The 18,747-nt window shown below is 35.1% G+C and overlaps 3 protein-coding genes across 5 annotated transcripts; 1 reads left to right on the top strand and 2 right to left on the bottom strand.

Annotated features, from left to right (window-relative positions):
- Positions 1-6,547: 6,547 nt before the first annotated feature.
- LOC142537864 (uncharacterized) lies at positions 6,548-7,312 on the bottom strand. Its single transcript, XM_075643347.1, has one exon. The coding sequence runs from the start codon at positions 7,310-7,312 to the stop codon at positions 6,548-6,550; it is 765 nt and encodes a 254-aa protein (XP_075499462.1).
- Positions 7,313-10,043: 2,731 nt separating this feature from the next.
- LOC142536952 (uncharacterized) lies at positions 10,044-16,243 on the top strand. Of its 3 annotated transcripts, none has more exons than XM_075642428.1 (10): positions 10,044-10,361; positions 11,156-11,251; positions 14,616-14,700; positions 14,779-14,900; positions 15,060-15,084; positions 15,161-15,244; positions 15,339-15,368; positions 15,449-15,554; positions 15,661-15,725; positions 16,140-16,243. In XM_075642428.1, exons 1-9 carry the CDS (start codon positions 10,269-10,271, stop codon positions 15,722-15,724), a joined length of 705 nt encoding a protein of 234 aa, XP_075498543.1. In that variant the 5' UTR covers positions 10,044-10,268; the 3' UTR covers position 15,725; positions 16,140-16,243. The 3 variants fall into 3 exon arrangements, with proteins under 3 accessions (XP_075498543.1, XP_075498542.1, XP_075498541.1); XM_075642426.1 differs by having other exon boundaries at positions 10,046-10,361; positions 16,032-16,243; XM_075642427.1 differs by having other exon boundaries at positions 15,661-16,243.
- A 516-nt stretch (positions 16,244-16,759) lies between these two features.
- LOC142536951 (small ribosomal subunit protein eS7-like) lies at positions 16,760-18,740 on the bottom strand. The gene is made up of 6 exons (XM_075642425.1): positions 18,592-18,740; positions 17,957-18,044; positions 17,777-17,850; positions 17,576-17,699; positions 17,158-17,340; positions 16,760-17,056 (listed from the first exon to the last, which is right to left on the bottom strand). Exons 2-6 carry the CDS (start codon positions 18,029-18,031, stop codon positions 16,937-16,939), a joined length of 576 nt encoding a protein of 191 aa, XP_075498540.1. The 5' UTR covers positions 18,032-18,044; positions 18,592-18,740; the 3' UTR covers positions 16,760-16,936.
- Positions 18,741-18,747: the final 7 nt, after the last annotated feature.

The raw sequence follows: 18,747 nt of genomic DNA, 5'->3' as shown, positions 1-18,747 counted from the left end.
AAAGTACGGATTCGGGTCGGGTCGTACGGACCCGGGTCGACCCGAACCGTACGGATTCGGGTCGGGTCGTAGGATCCGGGTCGACCCGACCCGTACGGAATTTCCGAAAAAAAAATTTCAGTTCAGATTTATTAGGTTAAGGTTAAATTTTCATTAATTCAAATAATGATAAGGTTATATGTATTTTAAAAATTGATTAATTGAAATAAAATGTCGCCAAAGTGACCTCTTTTATGGAAATTAATTTTATTTTGAAATACAAAAGGATTTTGGGTATATGTGATTTATATGAATACTGATTGGCCCAAAGGAAGGTTAATATTTAATATAATTACATATGCACTTGTGGTGGTAAACATGTGATAGTTGTTCGGTTTCATGTGAATAATAAATCGGCCCAAAGGAAGGTTGTTATTTTGACATGATAGTTACTATCAGTGTTTGACTGCTGCGCCAGGATATCACTTACAAGTTAATCTTTTGTCCAAAGATGAAACATTAATGGAGTGCTCGATATTCTGTTTATGGGGGTTTACATTATTTGAATTTATTGATTATTTTATTTGGATATTTAGTTGAGCATGTATATTTGGTTTTTATTCTCTGTTCAAATTTGACTCCTGCAAATATTCACTCCAACATAAATTCTATTCCTATGTTAAATGGCTCTAATTTTAAATCATGGCAAGAGAATTTATTGATAGTTCTCGGAGTCATGGATTTGGACCTTGCGATAAGGGTTGACTCTCCTTCTGCCGTTACGGATAAGAGTACCTCTGATGGAAAGAGGGAGTTTGAAAGGTGGGAGAGATCGAATCGCATGTGTATGATGATCATGAAGAGGGCCATTCCAGAAACATTCAGGGGCACAATGTCTAGCGACATTGCTACGGCTAAGGCTTTCCTTCAAGACCTCGAAAAGAGGTTTGCTAAAAGTGAAAAGTCTGAAATTGGTACACTTTTGGCAAGCCTCGTTTCAATGAGGTACAGAGGTAAGGGCAATATCAGGGAGTACATTATGGAAATGTCTCATCTTGCTTCAAGGTTGAAAGCACTGAAGCTTGACCTCTCTGAGGACTTGCTGATGCATTTGGTTTTGATATCTCTTCCTCCTCAGTTTAACCAGTTCAAGGTGAGCTATAACTGTCAGAAAGAGACTTGGTCTCTGAATGAGCTCATCTCGCACTGTGTCCAGGAAGAGGAAAGGTTGAAGCAAGACAAGACAGAAAGTGCTCATTATACATCTACCTCGAAGGATAAAGGAAAGAAACGACAGTATAAGGAAGCTGCGGATACACAGCCTCCGAAGAAACAACAGAAGAATCCTAGTGATTCTCAAAGTTCTGGTTGTTTTTTCTGTGGCAGTGATGGGCATATGAAGAAGCAGTGCAGTAATTATCACGCTTGGCGTGCTAAGAAAGGTATGCTTCTGAATATGGTTTGTTCTGAGGTTAATTTAACTTCAGTGCCTAGACACACGTGGTGGATATATTCTGGTGCAACAACTCACATCAATGTGTCTATGCAGGGTTGCCTGGATTGCCGAAAACCAAGTGATGCTGAAAGATTCATCTATGTTGGTGACGGCAACAAAGTTGAAGTTGAGGCAATAGGAAAATTTAGATTATTGTTAAAGACTGGAACATATTTGGATCTTTATGAAACATTTGTTGTGCCGTCTTTTAGACGGAATTTGATTTCCATTTCTGCATTGGACAAATTTGGTTATTCTTGTTCTTTTGGAAATGGAATATTCAGTTTGTTTCTCGATTCAAAATTGGTTGGTTCTGGTTCTTTATCAGGATATGATAATCTCTATTCTTTGGATGTTATTGCTTCATTTAATGAATCACTGCAAACAAGTAGAGGCACTAAAAGAAAATTAAACAGTGAGAATTCAGCTGTGTTATGGCACAAAAGATTGGGTCATATCTCTGAAAAGAGAATAAGGAGACTCGTGTCAGACGAAATTCTCGAACCTTTAGATTACACAGATTTTAATAATTGTGTTAATTGTATAAAGGAAAAACAAACCAACAAAAGGAGATTTGAAGCCAACAGGTGTTCAGGCGTCTTAGAACTTATACGTACTGATATTTGTGGGCCTTTCTCTTCGGCTTCTTGGAATGGTCAACAGTATTTTATAACGTTTACAGACGATTTTTAAAGATATGGCTTCATTTATCTCATTCATGAAAAGGCACAGTCATTGGATGTGTTCAAAAACTATAAAGCTGAAGTTGAAAATCAACTTGGCTTAAAGATTAAAAGCGTTAGATCTGATTGTGCTGGTGAATATTATGGTAGATATTACGGTTCAGGTGAACAACGTCCAGGACCTTGTGCTAGATTCCTGGAGGAATGCGGTATCGTCCCACAGTACACTATGCCGGGTTCGCCCACTATGAATGGTGTTGCTGAAAGACGAAACAGAACGCTTAAGAACATGGTGAGGAGTATGATCAGTCATTCTACCTTACCAGAATCACTCTGGGGAGAAGCACTAATGACCGCAGCATATATCCTTAACAGGGTTCCAACTAAGGCAGCGACCAAAACCCCTTATGAACTTTGGACGGGTAAAAAGTCCAGTCTTAAGCATCTGCACGTTTGGGGATGTCCAGTTGAGGCAAGGCCTTACAAGCCTAATGAAAAGAAACTGGACTCAAGGACGGTTAGTTGTTATTTTATTGGATATTCTGAAAGATCCATGGGGTACAAGTTTTATGATCCCACGAGTAAGTCGATTTTTGAGTCAGGAAATGCCAGGTTCTTTGAGGATGTTGAGTTTGCGGGGGGATATAAAGTAAGGGATATTGTCTTTGAAGTTCCCACAGGTGTCTTGGACATTGGTCAGGATCATATTCCACACTTTGACCAAGACACAATACAGGAAGACAATATTAGAGATCCTCTCATTCCAGATGAACAAACTCAAGCACCTCCAGAACCTATGCCATTAAGAAGATCCACTAGAGAGCGGAGAAATGCAGTGCCAGATGATTACATTGTATTTTTTCAAGAACATGAGGCAGACATTGGATTGATGGAGGATGATCCTATTAACTTCCGTCAAGCCATGGAAAGTTCTAACTCTCAAAAGTGGAATGATGCCATGAATGAGGAGATAAAGTCCATGAAGGATAATGACGTATGAGATCTTGTCCCATTGCCTAAAGGTACGAAGCCCATTGGTTGCAAATGGATATTTAAAACCAAGAGGGATTCGAAAGGCAATGTGGAAAGATATAAGGCTCGTCTTTTCGCTGGCTTTACACAGAAAGAAGGCATTGATTATAAAGAGACTTTCTCTCCGGTTTCTTCGAAAGACTCTTTAAGGATTATAATGGCTTTGGTGGCGCATTTCGATCTCGAGCTTCATCAGATGGATGTGAAGACCGCGTTTCTAAATGGTGACATTGATGAAACGATTTATATGGTGCAGCCAGAAAATTTTGTGTCCAAAGACACAAATAATATGGTTTGCAAATTAAAGAAATCCATCTATGGGCTCAAGCAAGCATCTCGACAATGGTATTTCAAATTTCATCAAGTGATCATCTCGTTTGGTTTTGAGATGAATTTGGTTGATGATTGTGTGTACCATAAGTTCAGTGGGAGTAAGCATATTTTTCTGGTTTTATATGTTGATGACATTCTGCTCGCTAGCAACGATATAGAGTTGTTGCATGAAACCAAGAGATTTCTAGCTAAGAATTTTGAGATGAAGGATCTTGGTGATGCATCTTTTGTACTGGGTATTCAGATACATCGGGACTGTTCTCGGGGTATTCTTGGATTATCTCAAAAAGGCTATATCTAGAAAGTTCTCAAGCGATACGGGATGCAAGATTGTAAACCAACAGATACCCCTGTGGCTAAGGGAGACAAATTTAGTCTCAAACAATGCCCAAAGAATGATTTTGAGGAAAAAGAAATGCAGAAGGTTCCCTATGCATCTGCAGTGGGGAGTTCATCTTTCATGGATTACATTTTCAGAATGGCGAGAGTTTTATTTTTGGCTCTCTGATTGTAATGTACTGAAACTTTCAATATGTTGTGCTTGTGGTTACGTCGAGAAATAAAAGATTGTATTTTGAATTACAAAATTTCGTCTGCCCTTTTATAAAAAAAATAAAAAAATTATATATGAAGTTTGATTTTTTTTTTTCAGATAATGTGAAAACTCGAGCTTTATTGCCAATAACAAAAAAGAATTTTGAGGAAAAAAAAAAAGAAATCAAAATTGCTGACATAATGAAAGGCTTAAAGCAGCTCGTGTTCACTATTTAAAACTCGCTTAAGTTACCGGAAGTAGACAATAGCGTGGCATCTAAATCTGATCAACCAAATCCAACAAAGATTAAAGCAAAAGAAAACCAACTTTTCTGACTATTCCCGAACACCTTTCCAGGCTATCAATAATTATAGGCCCAACCCACTTCACACACACACACACACATATATATAAACAATTTTATAATAATTATTATATAATTGCAAAACCCAGAACATATATACATACAAAGAAAGTAAATTTTTTTATCCAAATTTTTTTTTTTTTTTTTTGACCAAGATCGACAATCTTCAATAAGTTATAGGATAGGAATGAAAAATGCCCGTGCAGGAATATTGCATTATAGAGGTCTAATGGTGCTTCTCTTAATGCTTCAAATCTTATTTTGCAAATTTGAAATTGTTGCTGGAGTTAAATTCAGCCGTCAAATAATTGAATGAAAATGACTTGATTATAAAATTTGTTTTTATGGTTATTGGATGGAAAAAAGACCTTATCATAAGCGGGTTTTTATGTCTTATATGTTGCATAATACATTCGTATTTGTAAATATATTAAGATGGGCTTAGCAATTTTCTAGTGGACAAAATCATTATTGTCCCTACATAGATCTGTCTTTGCTTCTCTATATTGCATTAGAGCATTAGAGTGTTACTCTTTATGTATTTTCATATGAGATGTGCGCGTTATCGTCTAGTGGGTCTCATATTTTTTTCTTTTGAATTTATATGATAGTGCGAACATTTAGTGCGAAAACAAATAAGAAATAAAATCTAGGAGTAGTATATAATTATCCTTCATGAGATAGTTGTGTGTTTACGCGACTTGAATCGTATCAATTCTGTAGGATCGAACATTTGTCACTTTATCAAAAGTTATAACTTGTGGCAATAATGAATAACAAATATTTTAAAACGTACAAGAGCTCAAGTAACACGTTTCGATTTCTCTACCTAACATAGACAATTATTGCACGCGAAAATCTTTCTCTCAATAATTGCACTCTTTGCAATCAATTTGAATTGATCAATTGAACACGGTTTTAACTCTGATACCACTTGTAAGATCGAACATCTGCCGCTTTACCGAAATTTATAGTTTGTAGTAGTGATACAACTCAAATATTTTAAACTGTACATCAATTCAAGCACCACGTTTTGATAATTCTACATGTTGGGATACCAGAAAAATAAACGAAAGAACATCACAGTAGAACATCATAAGTAATATCAACAATGAATAGACGGATACCAATATTTAGAGTGATTCATCCCTAAATTTAGCTACGTTCACTCTAAACATCTCAATGTGATCACTTATTTTTAGAGAATTTAGAATATAAAGTATCTCATATGGAACAATGTGATTTTAACAATCACTTTCTATCCACTAATTATATTCATTCCAAGTATAAACACTTCTTAAAAAATCTCACATTTTTTCTATCATCCACATTTGTGATTATACATGAGGGGATTTTGTGTTTTTATGTCATTTTGAAATGAAAAATGAATGTGTATTTATAGGTGAAATTTAGGAAAACACAAAAAATTATACATCATTGCATACGTAATCAAATCTAATAGTTTTTTTATTAATCAACATATGAGTTTATAATTCAAAAACAGTGTTTTTTGAATTCAAATTTAGCTTGATTAGAATTTGAAGTCTGCTTGATTTCTAAGCAATACCCGTATAAACAATTATCACAATCAACGTATCTAATTCTAAAACTATTTTAACTTATTTTGCATCATCGTATGGATCCAACAAGTACTTGAAATTTTTTACGAAATCATGTTTAGTTATCTTAAATAATTTTTCGAAAAAGGGCAGTGCATTATTCGATTGGAGTTTCAATCAAAATCAACTTGGTTTTGCAGCCGGTTGGTGTCATGTGGGAGAGCCCATTGACAACGACGACTTATAAACTTAATTTGACGCCTCATCCCGTCAAAATAGACCAATTCTTAAATATATCTCTGACACAAAAATCAAGCTGAAAGGAAAAGAGGCGAATATTCAAACGAACATGACAAGAAGAAAATAAAAATTAAAGCAACACAGCACAATCTTGAAAGCAAATTTCACTGCTCTTTCCCACCATTTCTTTAAGCATGTGGGAGAGATTGAATCATGGCAAACCAGTCGACCCCATCAAACACATTTTCTTCAAATTCCCATTATCACTTCCTTATTAAAGTACTCTAACACCAGTTTTGTAAAAATTAAGCAGTTGTTACTAATTAATTAATGCTTCTTCTTGATCTTGTCTTTTCCGCCGGAAAAGATGGAAGCCAAACCGAAAAGATTTGCGTGAGGGACGTTCAAAACTGGGTTGATCTTGATCCCGTTGTTGTAAGGATGATTTGTCCTCTTCAATGGCGGCCTCTGGTGGGTATTTGAAGCAGCGGCAAATGGAAGCTGGGATTGTTTTAGAGGACTGTTTGTGGAGTTCTTGAATAAATTTTGCTTGTGGTTATTTGAAAGTGACGCGCGTTTCGAGCTCGCAGTTGAGCCTGTGGAATTGCTGCGGGATAAAAGCGGCAGCGGGCAGAGTGTCCGCGCGTAGCCACTGCCGCAGTTTAAGCTGGTGCTGCGCTTGAAACTCCAGAATGATGATTTCTTCTCGTCTGGTTCTGGATTTGGGCACTGTCTTGCTTCGTGAGTAGCTGTGTTTCTGGTGAATTTGTGAGGAGGCGGCGATGGTTGCGGAGGAGGAAATGCTGGTGCCGGCGGGTGAGGTGGTGGATCGCCGGATGTTCTTGGTGGGGCTAGTCTTTTCTTGATCTCGATCGGGAGGATCTTTCCATCGAAGAAAAGCTCGTCGGCGGAGGACGATTCTTGATCGAAGCTTTCGCGAAAAACGCAGAAATCAAAGTCGATGCTGGAAGAGGAACCCGATCGAATGTATTGTTCGATGGGTACGATGTCTGTCTGGGGAAGATCATTCGAGAAGGAGATCCGAGGACTCATGCCCATGCTGGGGCTGTCGGGCAAAACTTCAATCGCCATTATCGGGCCTGAAGACAGCTCAATTCTTTTCTTGATTGGTTTATATTTCTTCTCATAAACAGAAATCTCAAAGCATCAAAGATTCAGGACCAAAAGAGACACAACTAGTCACACTACTGTTTGCATGGGAGTTTGAAGAATTCTCGGAAATAAGAAAGAAGACGAGACGTTTGGGAGTAAAAATGGGCAACTTCTAGAAAAATGTTGAAAAAATTCAGTGTGTAGAAGAAGATTTGAGCGACGTGGGGAGATGAAATGGGAGTACTCGAGGGATTGGGAAAGGAATACAAGTAGTAGATTAAAGGAGTATTTGGGGCCTGCTTTTCTCGAAGTAATGGAAGCTTGAGGCCACACAAAGTTTCTCTTTTTAAATTATTGGTTTGAGTCATACTATATTAAGCATTTGTTTAATGCCTAATTAATTTACTTTACCCAAATTGTTTGCTTTTTCGATTTTTATTTTATCAAATTTCAATCTTGATTTACTTTATTTGTAACTTTAGTCATTTTTCGATGTATCGCTATATGTAACGTCGACGTGATGCTGACTTGACGTCAATATACTGACTCTTCAACATTCATGATAAACAAAAAAGACATAGATAAAAGATTTACGAGTAAAAATAAAATTTAACAATATAGATGATCTAAATACAAATTTTCGTAATCAAATCGATACCAAGGATCAATGCAAATTATTGATATTGAAATTTATTGCATAATTTTTACACGAATAAGATGAATTTGCTAATCCTGATTACAATTTTATCCCCATTCAATGTAACTATCTATAGTCAATCCAAATTATATGAAATTAAAAATGCTCAAATTTTATTTATATTAACTGTATTTTCATAATTTTTTCTGCTAACATATTTACACAATTTATAGTTTCGAAATCCTTATCCATACTGATATTTAATACCTTGTTCCCCTGTAACAGTTACACATACTTAAACTTTAATGGCGCTGTTAATCCATCTATACATTCCCTTTGTCTGGATGGTTGTGTCCATAAAATATTTAATTTGTTTGGTAAAATAATAATAATAATAATAAAAATCGACATCTTTATATTTTATATGTTTGATGGATGTACTGATATTTGATGAAATGAAAGGGAAGGAGACATGGGTTTTGGACAAATTATATGTTTAGGATTAGGACAGAAATACGTGACATAATAGAGACACATATGCTGTAATACAAACCAAAATAATTCTGTCACCATTCGCTTCTTATCTGTCAAGAAGCCCACTTCTGAAATTGATTCTTTACTGCTATTCTGAATGCTTAATTACTCGGCCAAATAGTAATTAAGACCAGAATAAAAATATATTCTAAATTTAATTTGTTCGTCATTATATCAAGAACCTTGTGAAACCGTATCTAGAAATAGAAGATCGTCTGCTAAGATTTTATCTGAGTCACCGGTCTACTGATTGACTTAGCTTAACCAAACATGAGAAAATGAGACTTTAAAAGTGCATCTAACAGAGAATATCTATCAATATATGTGTGGTCAATTAACTTTTTTTTACTCAACCACACATGTATTATTGCCGCGTTGAATATTAGTTGTATCGATGTTTTTCGTTTGAGAACTCGAGAAGTTTACATTTTCTGGTAGATAATATATTTTATTTTTTATATATATATACAAAAGTCGAGATCATATTCGTCTATCTTAATTTTTGAAAAATATTTATATTCTCAGGAGTCATCCGATTCCTAATTCTTTTACAAATACATATTTCCGAATGATTTTCACATTATCGTTTACGCGATTCATTCAAAATCTAACTCCACGTTTAAAACTTCCAAGCAAATAATTATACTATTTCGAGAACACACTTTTCAAAAAGAATGTGTGAAATTATTGAATACAATATCCAAACATAACCGAACTCGCCTTTTGATTTCTCCCGTCGCTGTCTCACTTGGTGGATTGATATTCTCCTCCTTTTATCATCGCTTTGTTGGTCCGTGAAACTTTAATTTACATGTACTAATTTAATGCTTTTCATTAGTCAATTAATATTAATTAATAATAAGTTTAAAAAAACAAATGGATTTAATTAGTATAAAATGAAATATAAATAATAGTGATTGATCTACCCACACTTTGTGAATTGATCTCTCGTGATAAACACTGGAGTAGGTATCTTGTGAGACAATCTCAAGAATCTTTATCTGTGAGACGAGTCAACCATACCGATATTCACAATAAAAAGTAATATTTTTTCATAGATGACCCAAATAAGATATCCGTCTCACAAAATATGACCAGTGAGACAGTGTCACACAAATTTTTAACTTACTGCTTTGAAATAATCGCCAGCCATAAAGAAGACAAAAAGATGCTTTTTCTTGTGTAAACCAATAAAGTTAGCTTGAAGTTTTGTGTATAAAAGGATATAAAGCTAATAAAAATAAATAATGTTTTCCAGAGGTTGGTGAAATTTCATGTCAATAGTATAAATACATTTTCCCATCAATAATTTATTTACGTGAGTAAAAAAAAAGCTTGATATGAAGTAAAAGCCCAAATATGGTTCTAATGTAAAGCCCATAGAATGATTAAAGCCCAAATTTAAAAATACACCAAAAGCCCAACGTTTTGTTTCCTTTTCTTTTCCAAACAGAGACCAATTCCACAATAACCGACAAAGGACTGTTTGGCCAATAGCGATGAGAAGCAATCAATGCCATACCAATCAGCACTCGTTGTGCCAGTTAGGACACCAACTCCGCTCCTCATTATAAGGAAATTTTCAAACATAAAAGTTCCCAAAAATACAAGATAACGACTTTTCTCTCTGTTAACTTAGCTTGGTCTTCTCCCTCTTGGATTCCTCCTCAAAAAATTCTTCACTTTATTCAAGATTCTTGATTTTCTATTTAGTCCTCTCTTCAAAAATTTTGCATCTTTTGTTGAGATTTACGGAGAGAAGGGATGAACCCGAACTGGGAATTGAAGAATTGCTGTCAGCATGATCAAAAAGTTTTCCTTATCACCATTGGCGTTTTCACCTTTGCTATTCTGGCTGTAAGCTTTTTGGCCCCTTTTATTCTGCTTGTTTTTGTTGATTGACGACCCTTTTTAGTACTTATTTTTTTATATTCTTGTTGCTTTTGGAATGTTGACTCAGATTAGAAAGCTTTGTGCAATGTGTATATTCATTTTTTCTTTAAACTCGATTTCTGTGTGGCTTATGTATCAAGACTTGTGGCAAAGTTGATTTCTTATTTTGTGTGCAACTCTTTCTTCTGTTCTTTAATTGGGTTTCTATCTTAGTGGAGTTTGTAAATACTTAGAAACTGATTTAAGTAGAATATAGCGATAATAAATAGCAACATAGCTCTGCAAACTCTTGATCTTCCTACTTCCCCATTATCATAAATATGAATTTCAAATGATGTCAATTGAAGTAACGAAATATTGGACGGATTGACATAAAGGAGAGAGATTCTTTAATAAAAAAAATATCCTGGTTAAATAATAAACTCGAACATGGTTTCAAACTGCTGAACTTATTAATTAGGTTCCACACTTACGCTTTTCTAGATTTCACAAAAATTGATGAATATATGTACCAAAAGTTCACATCTCAATCTTGACTTCTGTTTAATCTCTTGGGTTTTTTTTCTTCGATTGGCTTGTCAATAGTTTCACCGATGTAGGCTGTGTTTAGCAGCTCCTGTTTGGAAATGCGAAACTTTTACACTGTCATATTTCAAGTGATCTATATCTTAATACTCATCCCTTTATTTTTTTTATTCTTGTTTCATTTATTCTATGTATCCTGAAAGTTATTTTTTTTGGATAATATATCCTGACAGTTATGGAGGACATTTGTCTTGACACCATTTAAGCTCATCACTGTGTTTCTACATGAAGCCAGCCATGCAATTGCTTGTAAGCTTACATGTGGTGAGGTAGAAATCTCTTTGCTCTATACCAGTAGCCACTCTTTAATAATGCTCTTGATGATAACCTTTTCTGTGATACCCGTGACCGAATTTTAGATACAGTACATAAATATGTTTATGAATTTTAATTTTTCTATTAGCTTACTGTTGGCTAAATGTCGGTTCATACCTTATATCTCGTTAGAAAATATATAAATTGGTTGGCTTATTCCAATCTATCATCATCGTCATCGTCGTCATCATCATCATCAAGGTCCTTCTAATTTCCTAATGCCACAATCCCACGTCCTATTAATGTACTTTAGACCCACTAAATCATGTTCATCATCTTACAATTATTGTGAACCTTTGAGTGACTTGGAAATTTTACTATAAATATTATAAAACCTCTACTTAGTGACCAACACATATTTTCTTTAAAAAAGCACAAGTACACCTTCTCCACAGACAGCTACGGGCCAGCAACTCCTACGCCCATGCCGGAATATTGAATCATAGAGGTCTAATGGTGCTTCTCTTAATGCTTCAAATCTTATTTTGCAAATTTGAAATTGTTGCTGGAGTTAAATTCAGCCGTCAAATAATTGAATGAAAATGACTTGATCATAAAATTTGTTTTTATGGTTATTGGATGGAAAAAGACCTTATCATAAGCGGGTTTTTATGTCTTATATGTTGCATAATACATTTATATTTGTAAATATATTAAGATGGGCTAGCAATTTTCTAGTGGACAAATCCCTACATAGATATGTCTTTGCTTGTCTATATTGCATTAGAGCATTAAAGTGTTACTCTTTATGTATTTTTACGTGAGATGTGCGCGTTATCATCTAGTGGGTCTCATATTTTTTTGTTTTGAATTCATATGGTAGCGCGAACATTTGGTGCGAAAACAAATAGGAAATAAAACTCTAGGAGTAACATATAATCACCCTTCATGAGGTAGTTGTGTGTTTACGTGACTTGAATCATATCATTTCTGTAGGACCGAGCGTTTGTCGCTTTACCAAAAATTATAACTTGTGGCAATAATCAATATCAAACATTTTAAACCGTACAAGATTTCAAGTACCACGTTTCGATTTCTCCACCCAACATAGACATTTATTGCACGCAAAAATCATTCTTTCAATAATTAGACTCTTTGCAATCAATGTGAATTGATCAATTGAACATGACTTTAACTCCGATACCACTTGTAAGATCGCCGCTTTACCAAAATTTATAGCTTGTGGTAGTGGTACAACTCAAGAAGCTATCATTAATAATAATGAAGAGAAATATCGTGGTATTTTAGAAATCATCGGCAAAAAATGGAACTTCCAACTCCATCATCCTTTGCATGCGGCTGGATATTTCTTAAGTCCTGAGTTTTTTACTCAAATAGTGATATAGAAAATGATGAAGTGTTCTTACAAGTTCATAGCTAGATTGTTGTGAGGTAAATATTTACAAGATAAGATCACAAATCAATTGGAGAAATACAAAAATCAAGACTTTTTGGTTTACTCGTGATTATCAGATAAAGAGCTTCAAAATCACAAGCTAAATAATATTTAGTGAAATATCAATTTATTTCTCAAGCATTAATTACAAAATAGATACAAACTTTGGATGATAAGAAATTTAATCTTATATTTTTTCGTGTTTCAACTTTCAAGTTGATTGGTGGTCTTCTTATGGTGCATCAACACCTGAATTTAAATCATTTGCAATGAAGATTTTGTATGTCATACGCTCTTCTTAAAGTTGTGAACGTTATTGGAGAGTATTTGTACATGTAAGTTGGAGGTTTTTTATACATATTAAATTTTATATTATGACTATATGAACCTAACTTCTTAGGTTCTAATTTTTTACCAAATACATTCTAAAAAAAGAAATAGGTTGCCTAAACAATGATTGAATGATTTGGTATATATTAAATACAACAGAGCATTGAGGCGAATATATGCCATGCAAGATAAGATTGATCATATTTCTTTGTCACAAATAAATGATAGTAATGAATGGTTGTCGTGAAAGATGGATGACAGTGATAATACAACGACGATAACGATTTTGTCTGTGAAGATGATGATTCGCGTTTGAGTGGTGTAGCACAAGTGGCTGAGGATGATGAAAGTGCAAATGACTTTCGATCTCGAAATGCATCTACTTCAAAAGGAGTATCATCATCCATTTCAGCAAAAAGAAAGCAATCTTCAGCTCGAACTAGTCTTGTGGATGAAGAAGAGATCCACATTGATGATAAAACTGAAGAAGATGATACCGATGGATACAAATCAAGCGATGAGGCTGATGACGTAGATTTGGAAGATGTAGATGACGATTATTATGACATTTGATATTTCATCAATCACATTTTCAAATACTTTTTATTTTATTTTAATTTTTTTGATAATATTTTGTTTATTGTGTTTTTTCCATAAAGCACGCGATTCGCATTGCGCTTTAAGCCCCAAGACACTTCAGCGCCTTTTTGCGCCTCACATTTTTGACAACTATGGTGAACTTATCTCTGATAGGTATATATTCTCAATAACATAAGTCAATACTAATTGTTTCTGTAATACAATTTCATAAAAATTCGAGAAGTAGAACGATAAACGTGTTGAATGGGTTTTTCAAGAAATTCTCTGAAAATAGAATGTTTGGAGATTTTGATATAGATGAGGCTGAGGTGCCTGGCGCTCGATTATAACCGAGCGCCAGGCACTTTTTGGCGGCGCTTAAGCACCTTGCTGCGCAACCCAAATTTCTCATAGGGCTTTGAGAAGATGATACCGAGCGCCAGGCACCTCAGCCTCATCGCTTGATATAGGTGGATCGATTTAAAAAATATAAATATATTTAAAACGAAAAGACCGCTTATTGATTATTCTTCAAAGAAACGTAAAAAGTGCAAGGATTCTTCTCGAAAATTCTCCATTCCTTCTGCTTGTTTTTTTCCTTTTTCTTGAGAGAATTTTGCAGCGTTTTGCCTATAGTCTTCTAGCTTATTTTTGAAAATATTGAGGGAAAGAAGTGGTGTAATTTTGTAATGACTTGGGGGTTTATTTTTAGGTGTTGAGGGGAGTTTAGATTGACTTGGACTCCATCTCCATCTTCAGATTCAATTTTTTAAAGGATATCCAATCTGGAGATTTGATTTTTGATGCAGATGGATGATAACTTGATTCGCTTATCTTGTATTCTTATATTGAGAATCTGAGTATCTATATCTCAAAGTTCATTTATGTTTTAATATACTTATATCAATATGACTTTATCTTGGCCAAAACGTTATCAAGTTTTCTCGTGCATATTGATATTGATATGAAATGAGATTTCTGATATTCTCTTTCCGATCTCCTCTTCCACCCAGGTCGAAGGTATCCAAGTTCATGCAAATGAAGGTGGCGTGACTCAAACACGTGGTGGTGTATATTGGTTGATCTTGCCTGCTGGATGTAAGACATTTTTCTTTGAGATTTTAGTTTTTCATTTTCTTCTCTCTGTTTGTGAAGTTTCTTTTTTCTACGTTGTAGATCTTGGTTCATCATTTTGGGGTATGCTTCTTATACTTGCTTCGACAAATCTTCTCACAGCAAGGATTGCTGCGGGTTGTCTTGTTCTTTCTCTTCTTATTGTGCTCTTCATTGCTAAAAATGTAAGAATTCTTTAATTAGAAGTATTTTATATTTAGTGTTCCTTTTTTTACAGGAGGCATTTTTGAAACATGGATTTTCTTTTTTAAAAATAGAGTCTAGTGTATATATTCTTCAGCTTTTATATGTTCACTCTCTCACTTCAAGTTTATTGTGAACAGTGGACACTCCGAGGACTCTGTGTTGGTGAGTTTCTTCACCATCTCATAGCATTTGACACATAATTAAAATAAAACTAACATCTGCATAATGTCCTCGCCAGGATTTATTATATTTATTGCTATTATTTGGGTTCTTCAAGAAACAACTAAAGCTCGTATCCTACGCTACGTTATACTCTTCATTGGTATAGGCTTGTCCTTGTTATACTTCCAATGTTCAATTCAACTTAATTTAGTTATATTCTCACATTGGTTATTCATTTTTTGTCTGAATGGCAGGTGTTATGAATAGTTTGTTTTCAGTTTATGGTACTAACTCCACTCTCATTGGAAGTTAATAAGATAAACACACTGAGCTGAAAGCAAAATGATCATATTTTATGATGCAGATATATATGATGACTTGATATCTCGAAGGGTTCACTCAAGTGATGCTGAGAAGTTTGCAGAACTTTGCCCCTGCCCTTGTAATGGAGCTGCGTGGGGGGTGATTTGGTATGTATTCTAATAGGAAAAAAAATCGGGACTTTTGATGTTGAAATATTCTCACATGATGCTACAAAATAAAAACATCTCATACTCGAACGGAATGCTATTGCAGGGGAATGATATCCTTTATATTTCTGTGTGGATCAATATATCTCGGACTCGTCATCTTGTCTTGAGGTATTATAATATTTCTTTCGGTGTTTTCCTTTTATAGCATATTTTCTACCGAGTTAACTTAATGGCCACAAGGACTTGTAGAGTGTATTTTCCCTTTCATTGAGCAAAACCTTCCATAAATGCCATTTTAACATAACTAAACATGAACATCTATTCATAACTTGGATTTTTCATTTTCCCTTGTAGCGAAGCTCACACACGTATGCACATTATATACAAAGTTAGGTTATGATGGACTTTTCATTGATTGTCGAGGCTGTATTCTTCTTGCTGCTTTCATTGACAATACTTTGCATATGTTCTCAGGGTACATTCTCAGAGCCGGAGGATTTTGTTTTCTCTTATTATTTGTGCCATTTGTTTAGGTGATTGTTTCATGTAAAATATAGATCAGATTCATTTTTTGGCCTGCAGGCGTGCCATTATGCACCATTCATGGCCTCATCATTGAATGACATGAGACACGTTTGTTAAATTTTTTTAACAACAGTAAATGTTCAAGTTAGCTTTGGACTTGATGTGATGCAACACTAGCTGCGCCATGATGACTGAAATAATTAATCTGTTGTGATGCTTGATGCAAGTTGCGTTCAGAAAAAGATTACACTTGTTTTAGAGTCCGCTTTAGAAAATCTGTTGAATCAAATTTCTCGTAAACCATCCTTGCGAAATTTAGAGTCTAGAACATGGGTCAGACTTTGTTTTAAAAATCTAAAATTTGACTCTCCCAAATTTTTCATGACGCCTTATGCGCACGCGCGCGCGCACACACATATATATTTGATGTATTATAATTTATACGTAAAGAAGCATGCGCTTCCTTCTGAAGAATGCTTTTGAAACTAATATATCGAGTTAAACAAATCTTGAGATCCACCATCCATGTCATCAACATGCTAAAATTTGAAATTCCCAATCTTCATATATATCAATAGTTTCATTTCAAAATTGTCTTAGACCATCATCAATTCCAATTGTCATATAATCACAGCAAGTATGCAGAAAAATAATACTGAACCGTAATTCAACAAGTATTAAAGTCTCTACTTAATGGACCTCCTCCAATTGCGTAAGACTGAATTGTTACGAATGTGTTACATTAAAAAGGGGTATGATTCAGATTTCAGATAAAATCGAAATGACTTGCTCTCAAAACTTCAAACATGTAGAAATCAAAGATAAATTATTGCTTCTGGAAACGGTAAGGTTTGTCAAGCCTCTGTTATTGGAAATTCAAAGACCACATCTTTCCCTGAGAGTTTCCTGTAGACCCCAGAAAATGTTTCGAGCTTATTCTCTGTGTCATTCTTTGCTTTCGGATCCAAGAAAACCTACAATGAGCAGAAACAGAGTAACACCAGTAACATGCCAACAGAAAATAATAAAATATATATGTACATATGTATAGAAAAATAAAAAGAACTGTAGTCACCTTCATTATCTTAGATCCATCGAGTCTGTATCTGACACGCTTTCCAACAATCTCAGCGGGATAAACTATGTCCTCAAGGATGGCCTCATGAACACTCGTAAGTGTTCGGGTACGAGGCCTTTGAACGGCAGAACCCTTCTTAGGTGGGCGCACTATCCTCCTTGTGGCAATGAGAACAACCTCCTGCAAATGCATTAAAAAAAAGGAAGTGCAAGCATTTGCCAAGTAAAATGACACAGATGTTTTTGGCATGTCAAGATATTAAATTTCAAGCAAAAAAACTTTGTAAGGAACAAACTATTTCTCTACCATCCATCAATATGTGCTCTGTTTATGTGTCTTATTGAACAAAAACCGTATGGAACTCTATGAATACTTATTGGTGTACACAGCATATCATTCATCTGCACCAAGTTACCTTTCCACTGAACTTCTTCTCAAGTTCTCTCACTAGTCTGGGATGAATCTTGCGGAAAGCTTTCCGCAATCGATAAGGGACATGGATCACAACAGCCTTCTTGCCTCCAGAAACATCAATTTGCCTGCAGAACATGAATTCAACTATATAAGTATACCTCATCTAGGGAAAAAGGTAAAAAGGTGGCCTAGAAGCACCTACAAGGCAGAGTTGATGTAGAGGTCTTTCAAGTCACTCTTAATATCTTGGTTTGTATTTTCCAAATCAAACAAAGCCTGGTTACCCAATAACAAAACTCAAACATGATGAAATATATCTTTAATGCCGAATAAGCCATAATGGAACAAAAGTACGACATAAAAGCATGTTTCAGGTAATGACCTGAGCAACATTCTCCTCAAATTCAGTGGGCTCAGCGCCCCTGTCTTTGTGAATCTTTTGTGCTGCAGTGAACATCTTGACAGAACCTCTGCTCAACAAAATATGCAGTCAATGTGAATTTTAAACACTTTGTATTTAAAACTAACACTAGTTTCATTTTCTCTACAGGGCATGGAACCAACTCAGAGTTTTAAAAGAGAATTTTGGCCCACTTATATCCTTGCACAGAGCTGTCGGACAGAAAATAACAATAACTTTTCACTGGATTGTAAGCGCAGTAACACAATAACGGTACAAGATCCAGCATTCCTTCATACAAAATTAACAAGTCAATGGTTTCAAAAATTCGAAAAAACAACCGACGAAGCAATCTGCTAAGTACATTCAACAACATAACCAAATGTAACGCATCAGCGCACATGAACACGATACATAGACCCAAACAACACGCTGCACAACGTATGACAGAGTAATTAAATACAAATAAGTAAGAAATTCCAAACAGCATATTAAATGCTGAACCAGTGAAACTGTATCGTTGTTCAGGTTACAATGCAAGATAAGCGCAAATTAACTAGTTTCCATATATTTCGGTAAATAAATGAATTAAGACGAAATTCAGGGAGCAAATGTACCTCTACCGACCGGAATGACGGGCTAAATGTAGAATCCAAGACTCGGCGCCGGAAATTTCACAAGAGAAGACGAAGCTGTGTGTAAAGAAGCGCTTTAAGGTGGCGGAAACCTAATTGTGGACGTGTTGGGTTTACCTCTTGAAAAAATTAGTCAGG

This window comes from Primulina tabacum, chromosome 2, assembly GCF_025594145.1.
Source record: "Primulina tabacum isolate GXHZ01 chromosome 2, ASM2559414v2, whole genome shotgun sequence".
Taxonomy (NCBI): Eukaryota; Viridiplantae; Streptophyta; class Magnoliopsida; order Lamiales; family Gesneriaceae; genus Primulina; species Primulina tabacum.
The sequence above is the reverse complement of the archived record's forward strand: the minus strand, read 5'-3'. Positions and strand labels throughout refer to the sequence as shown.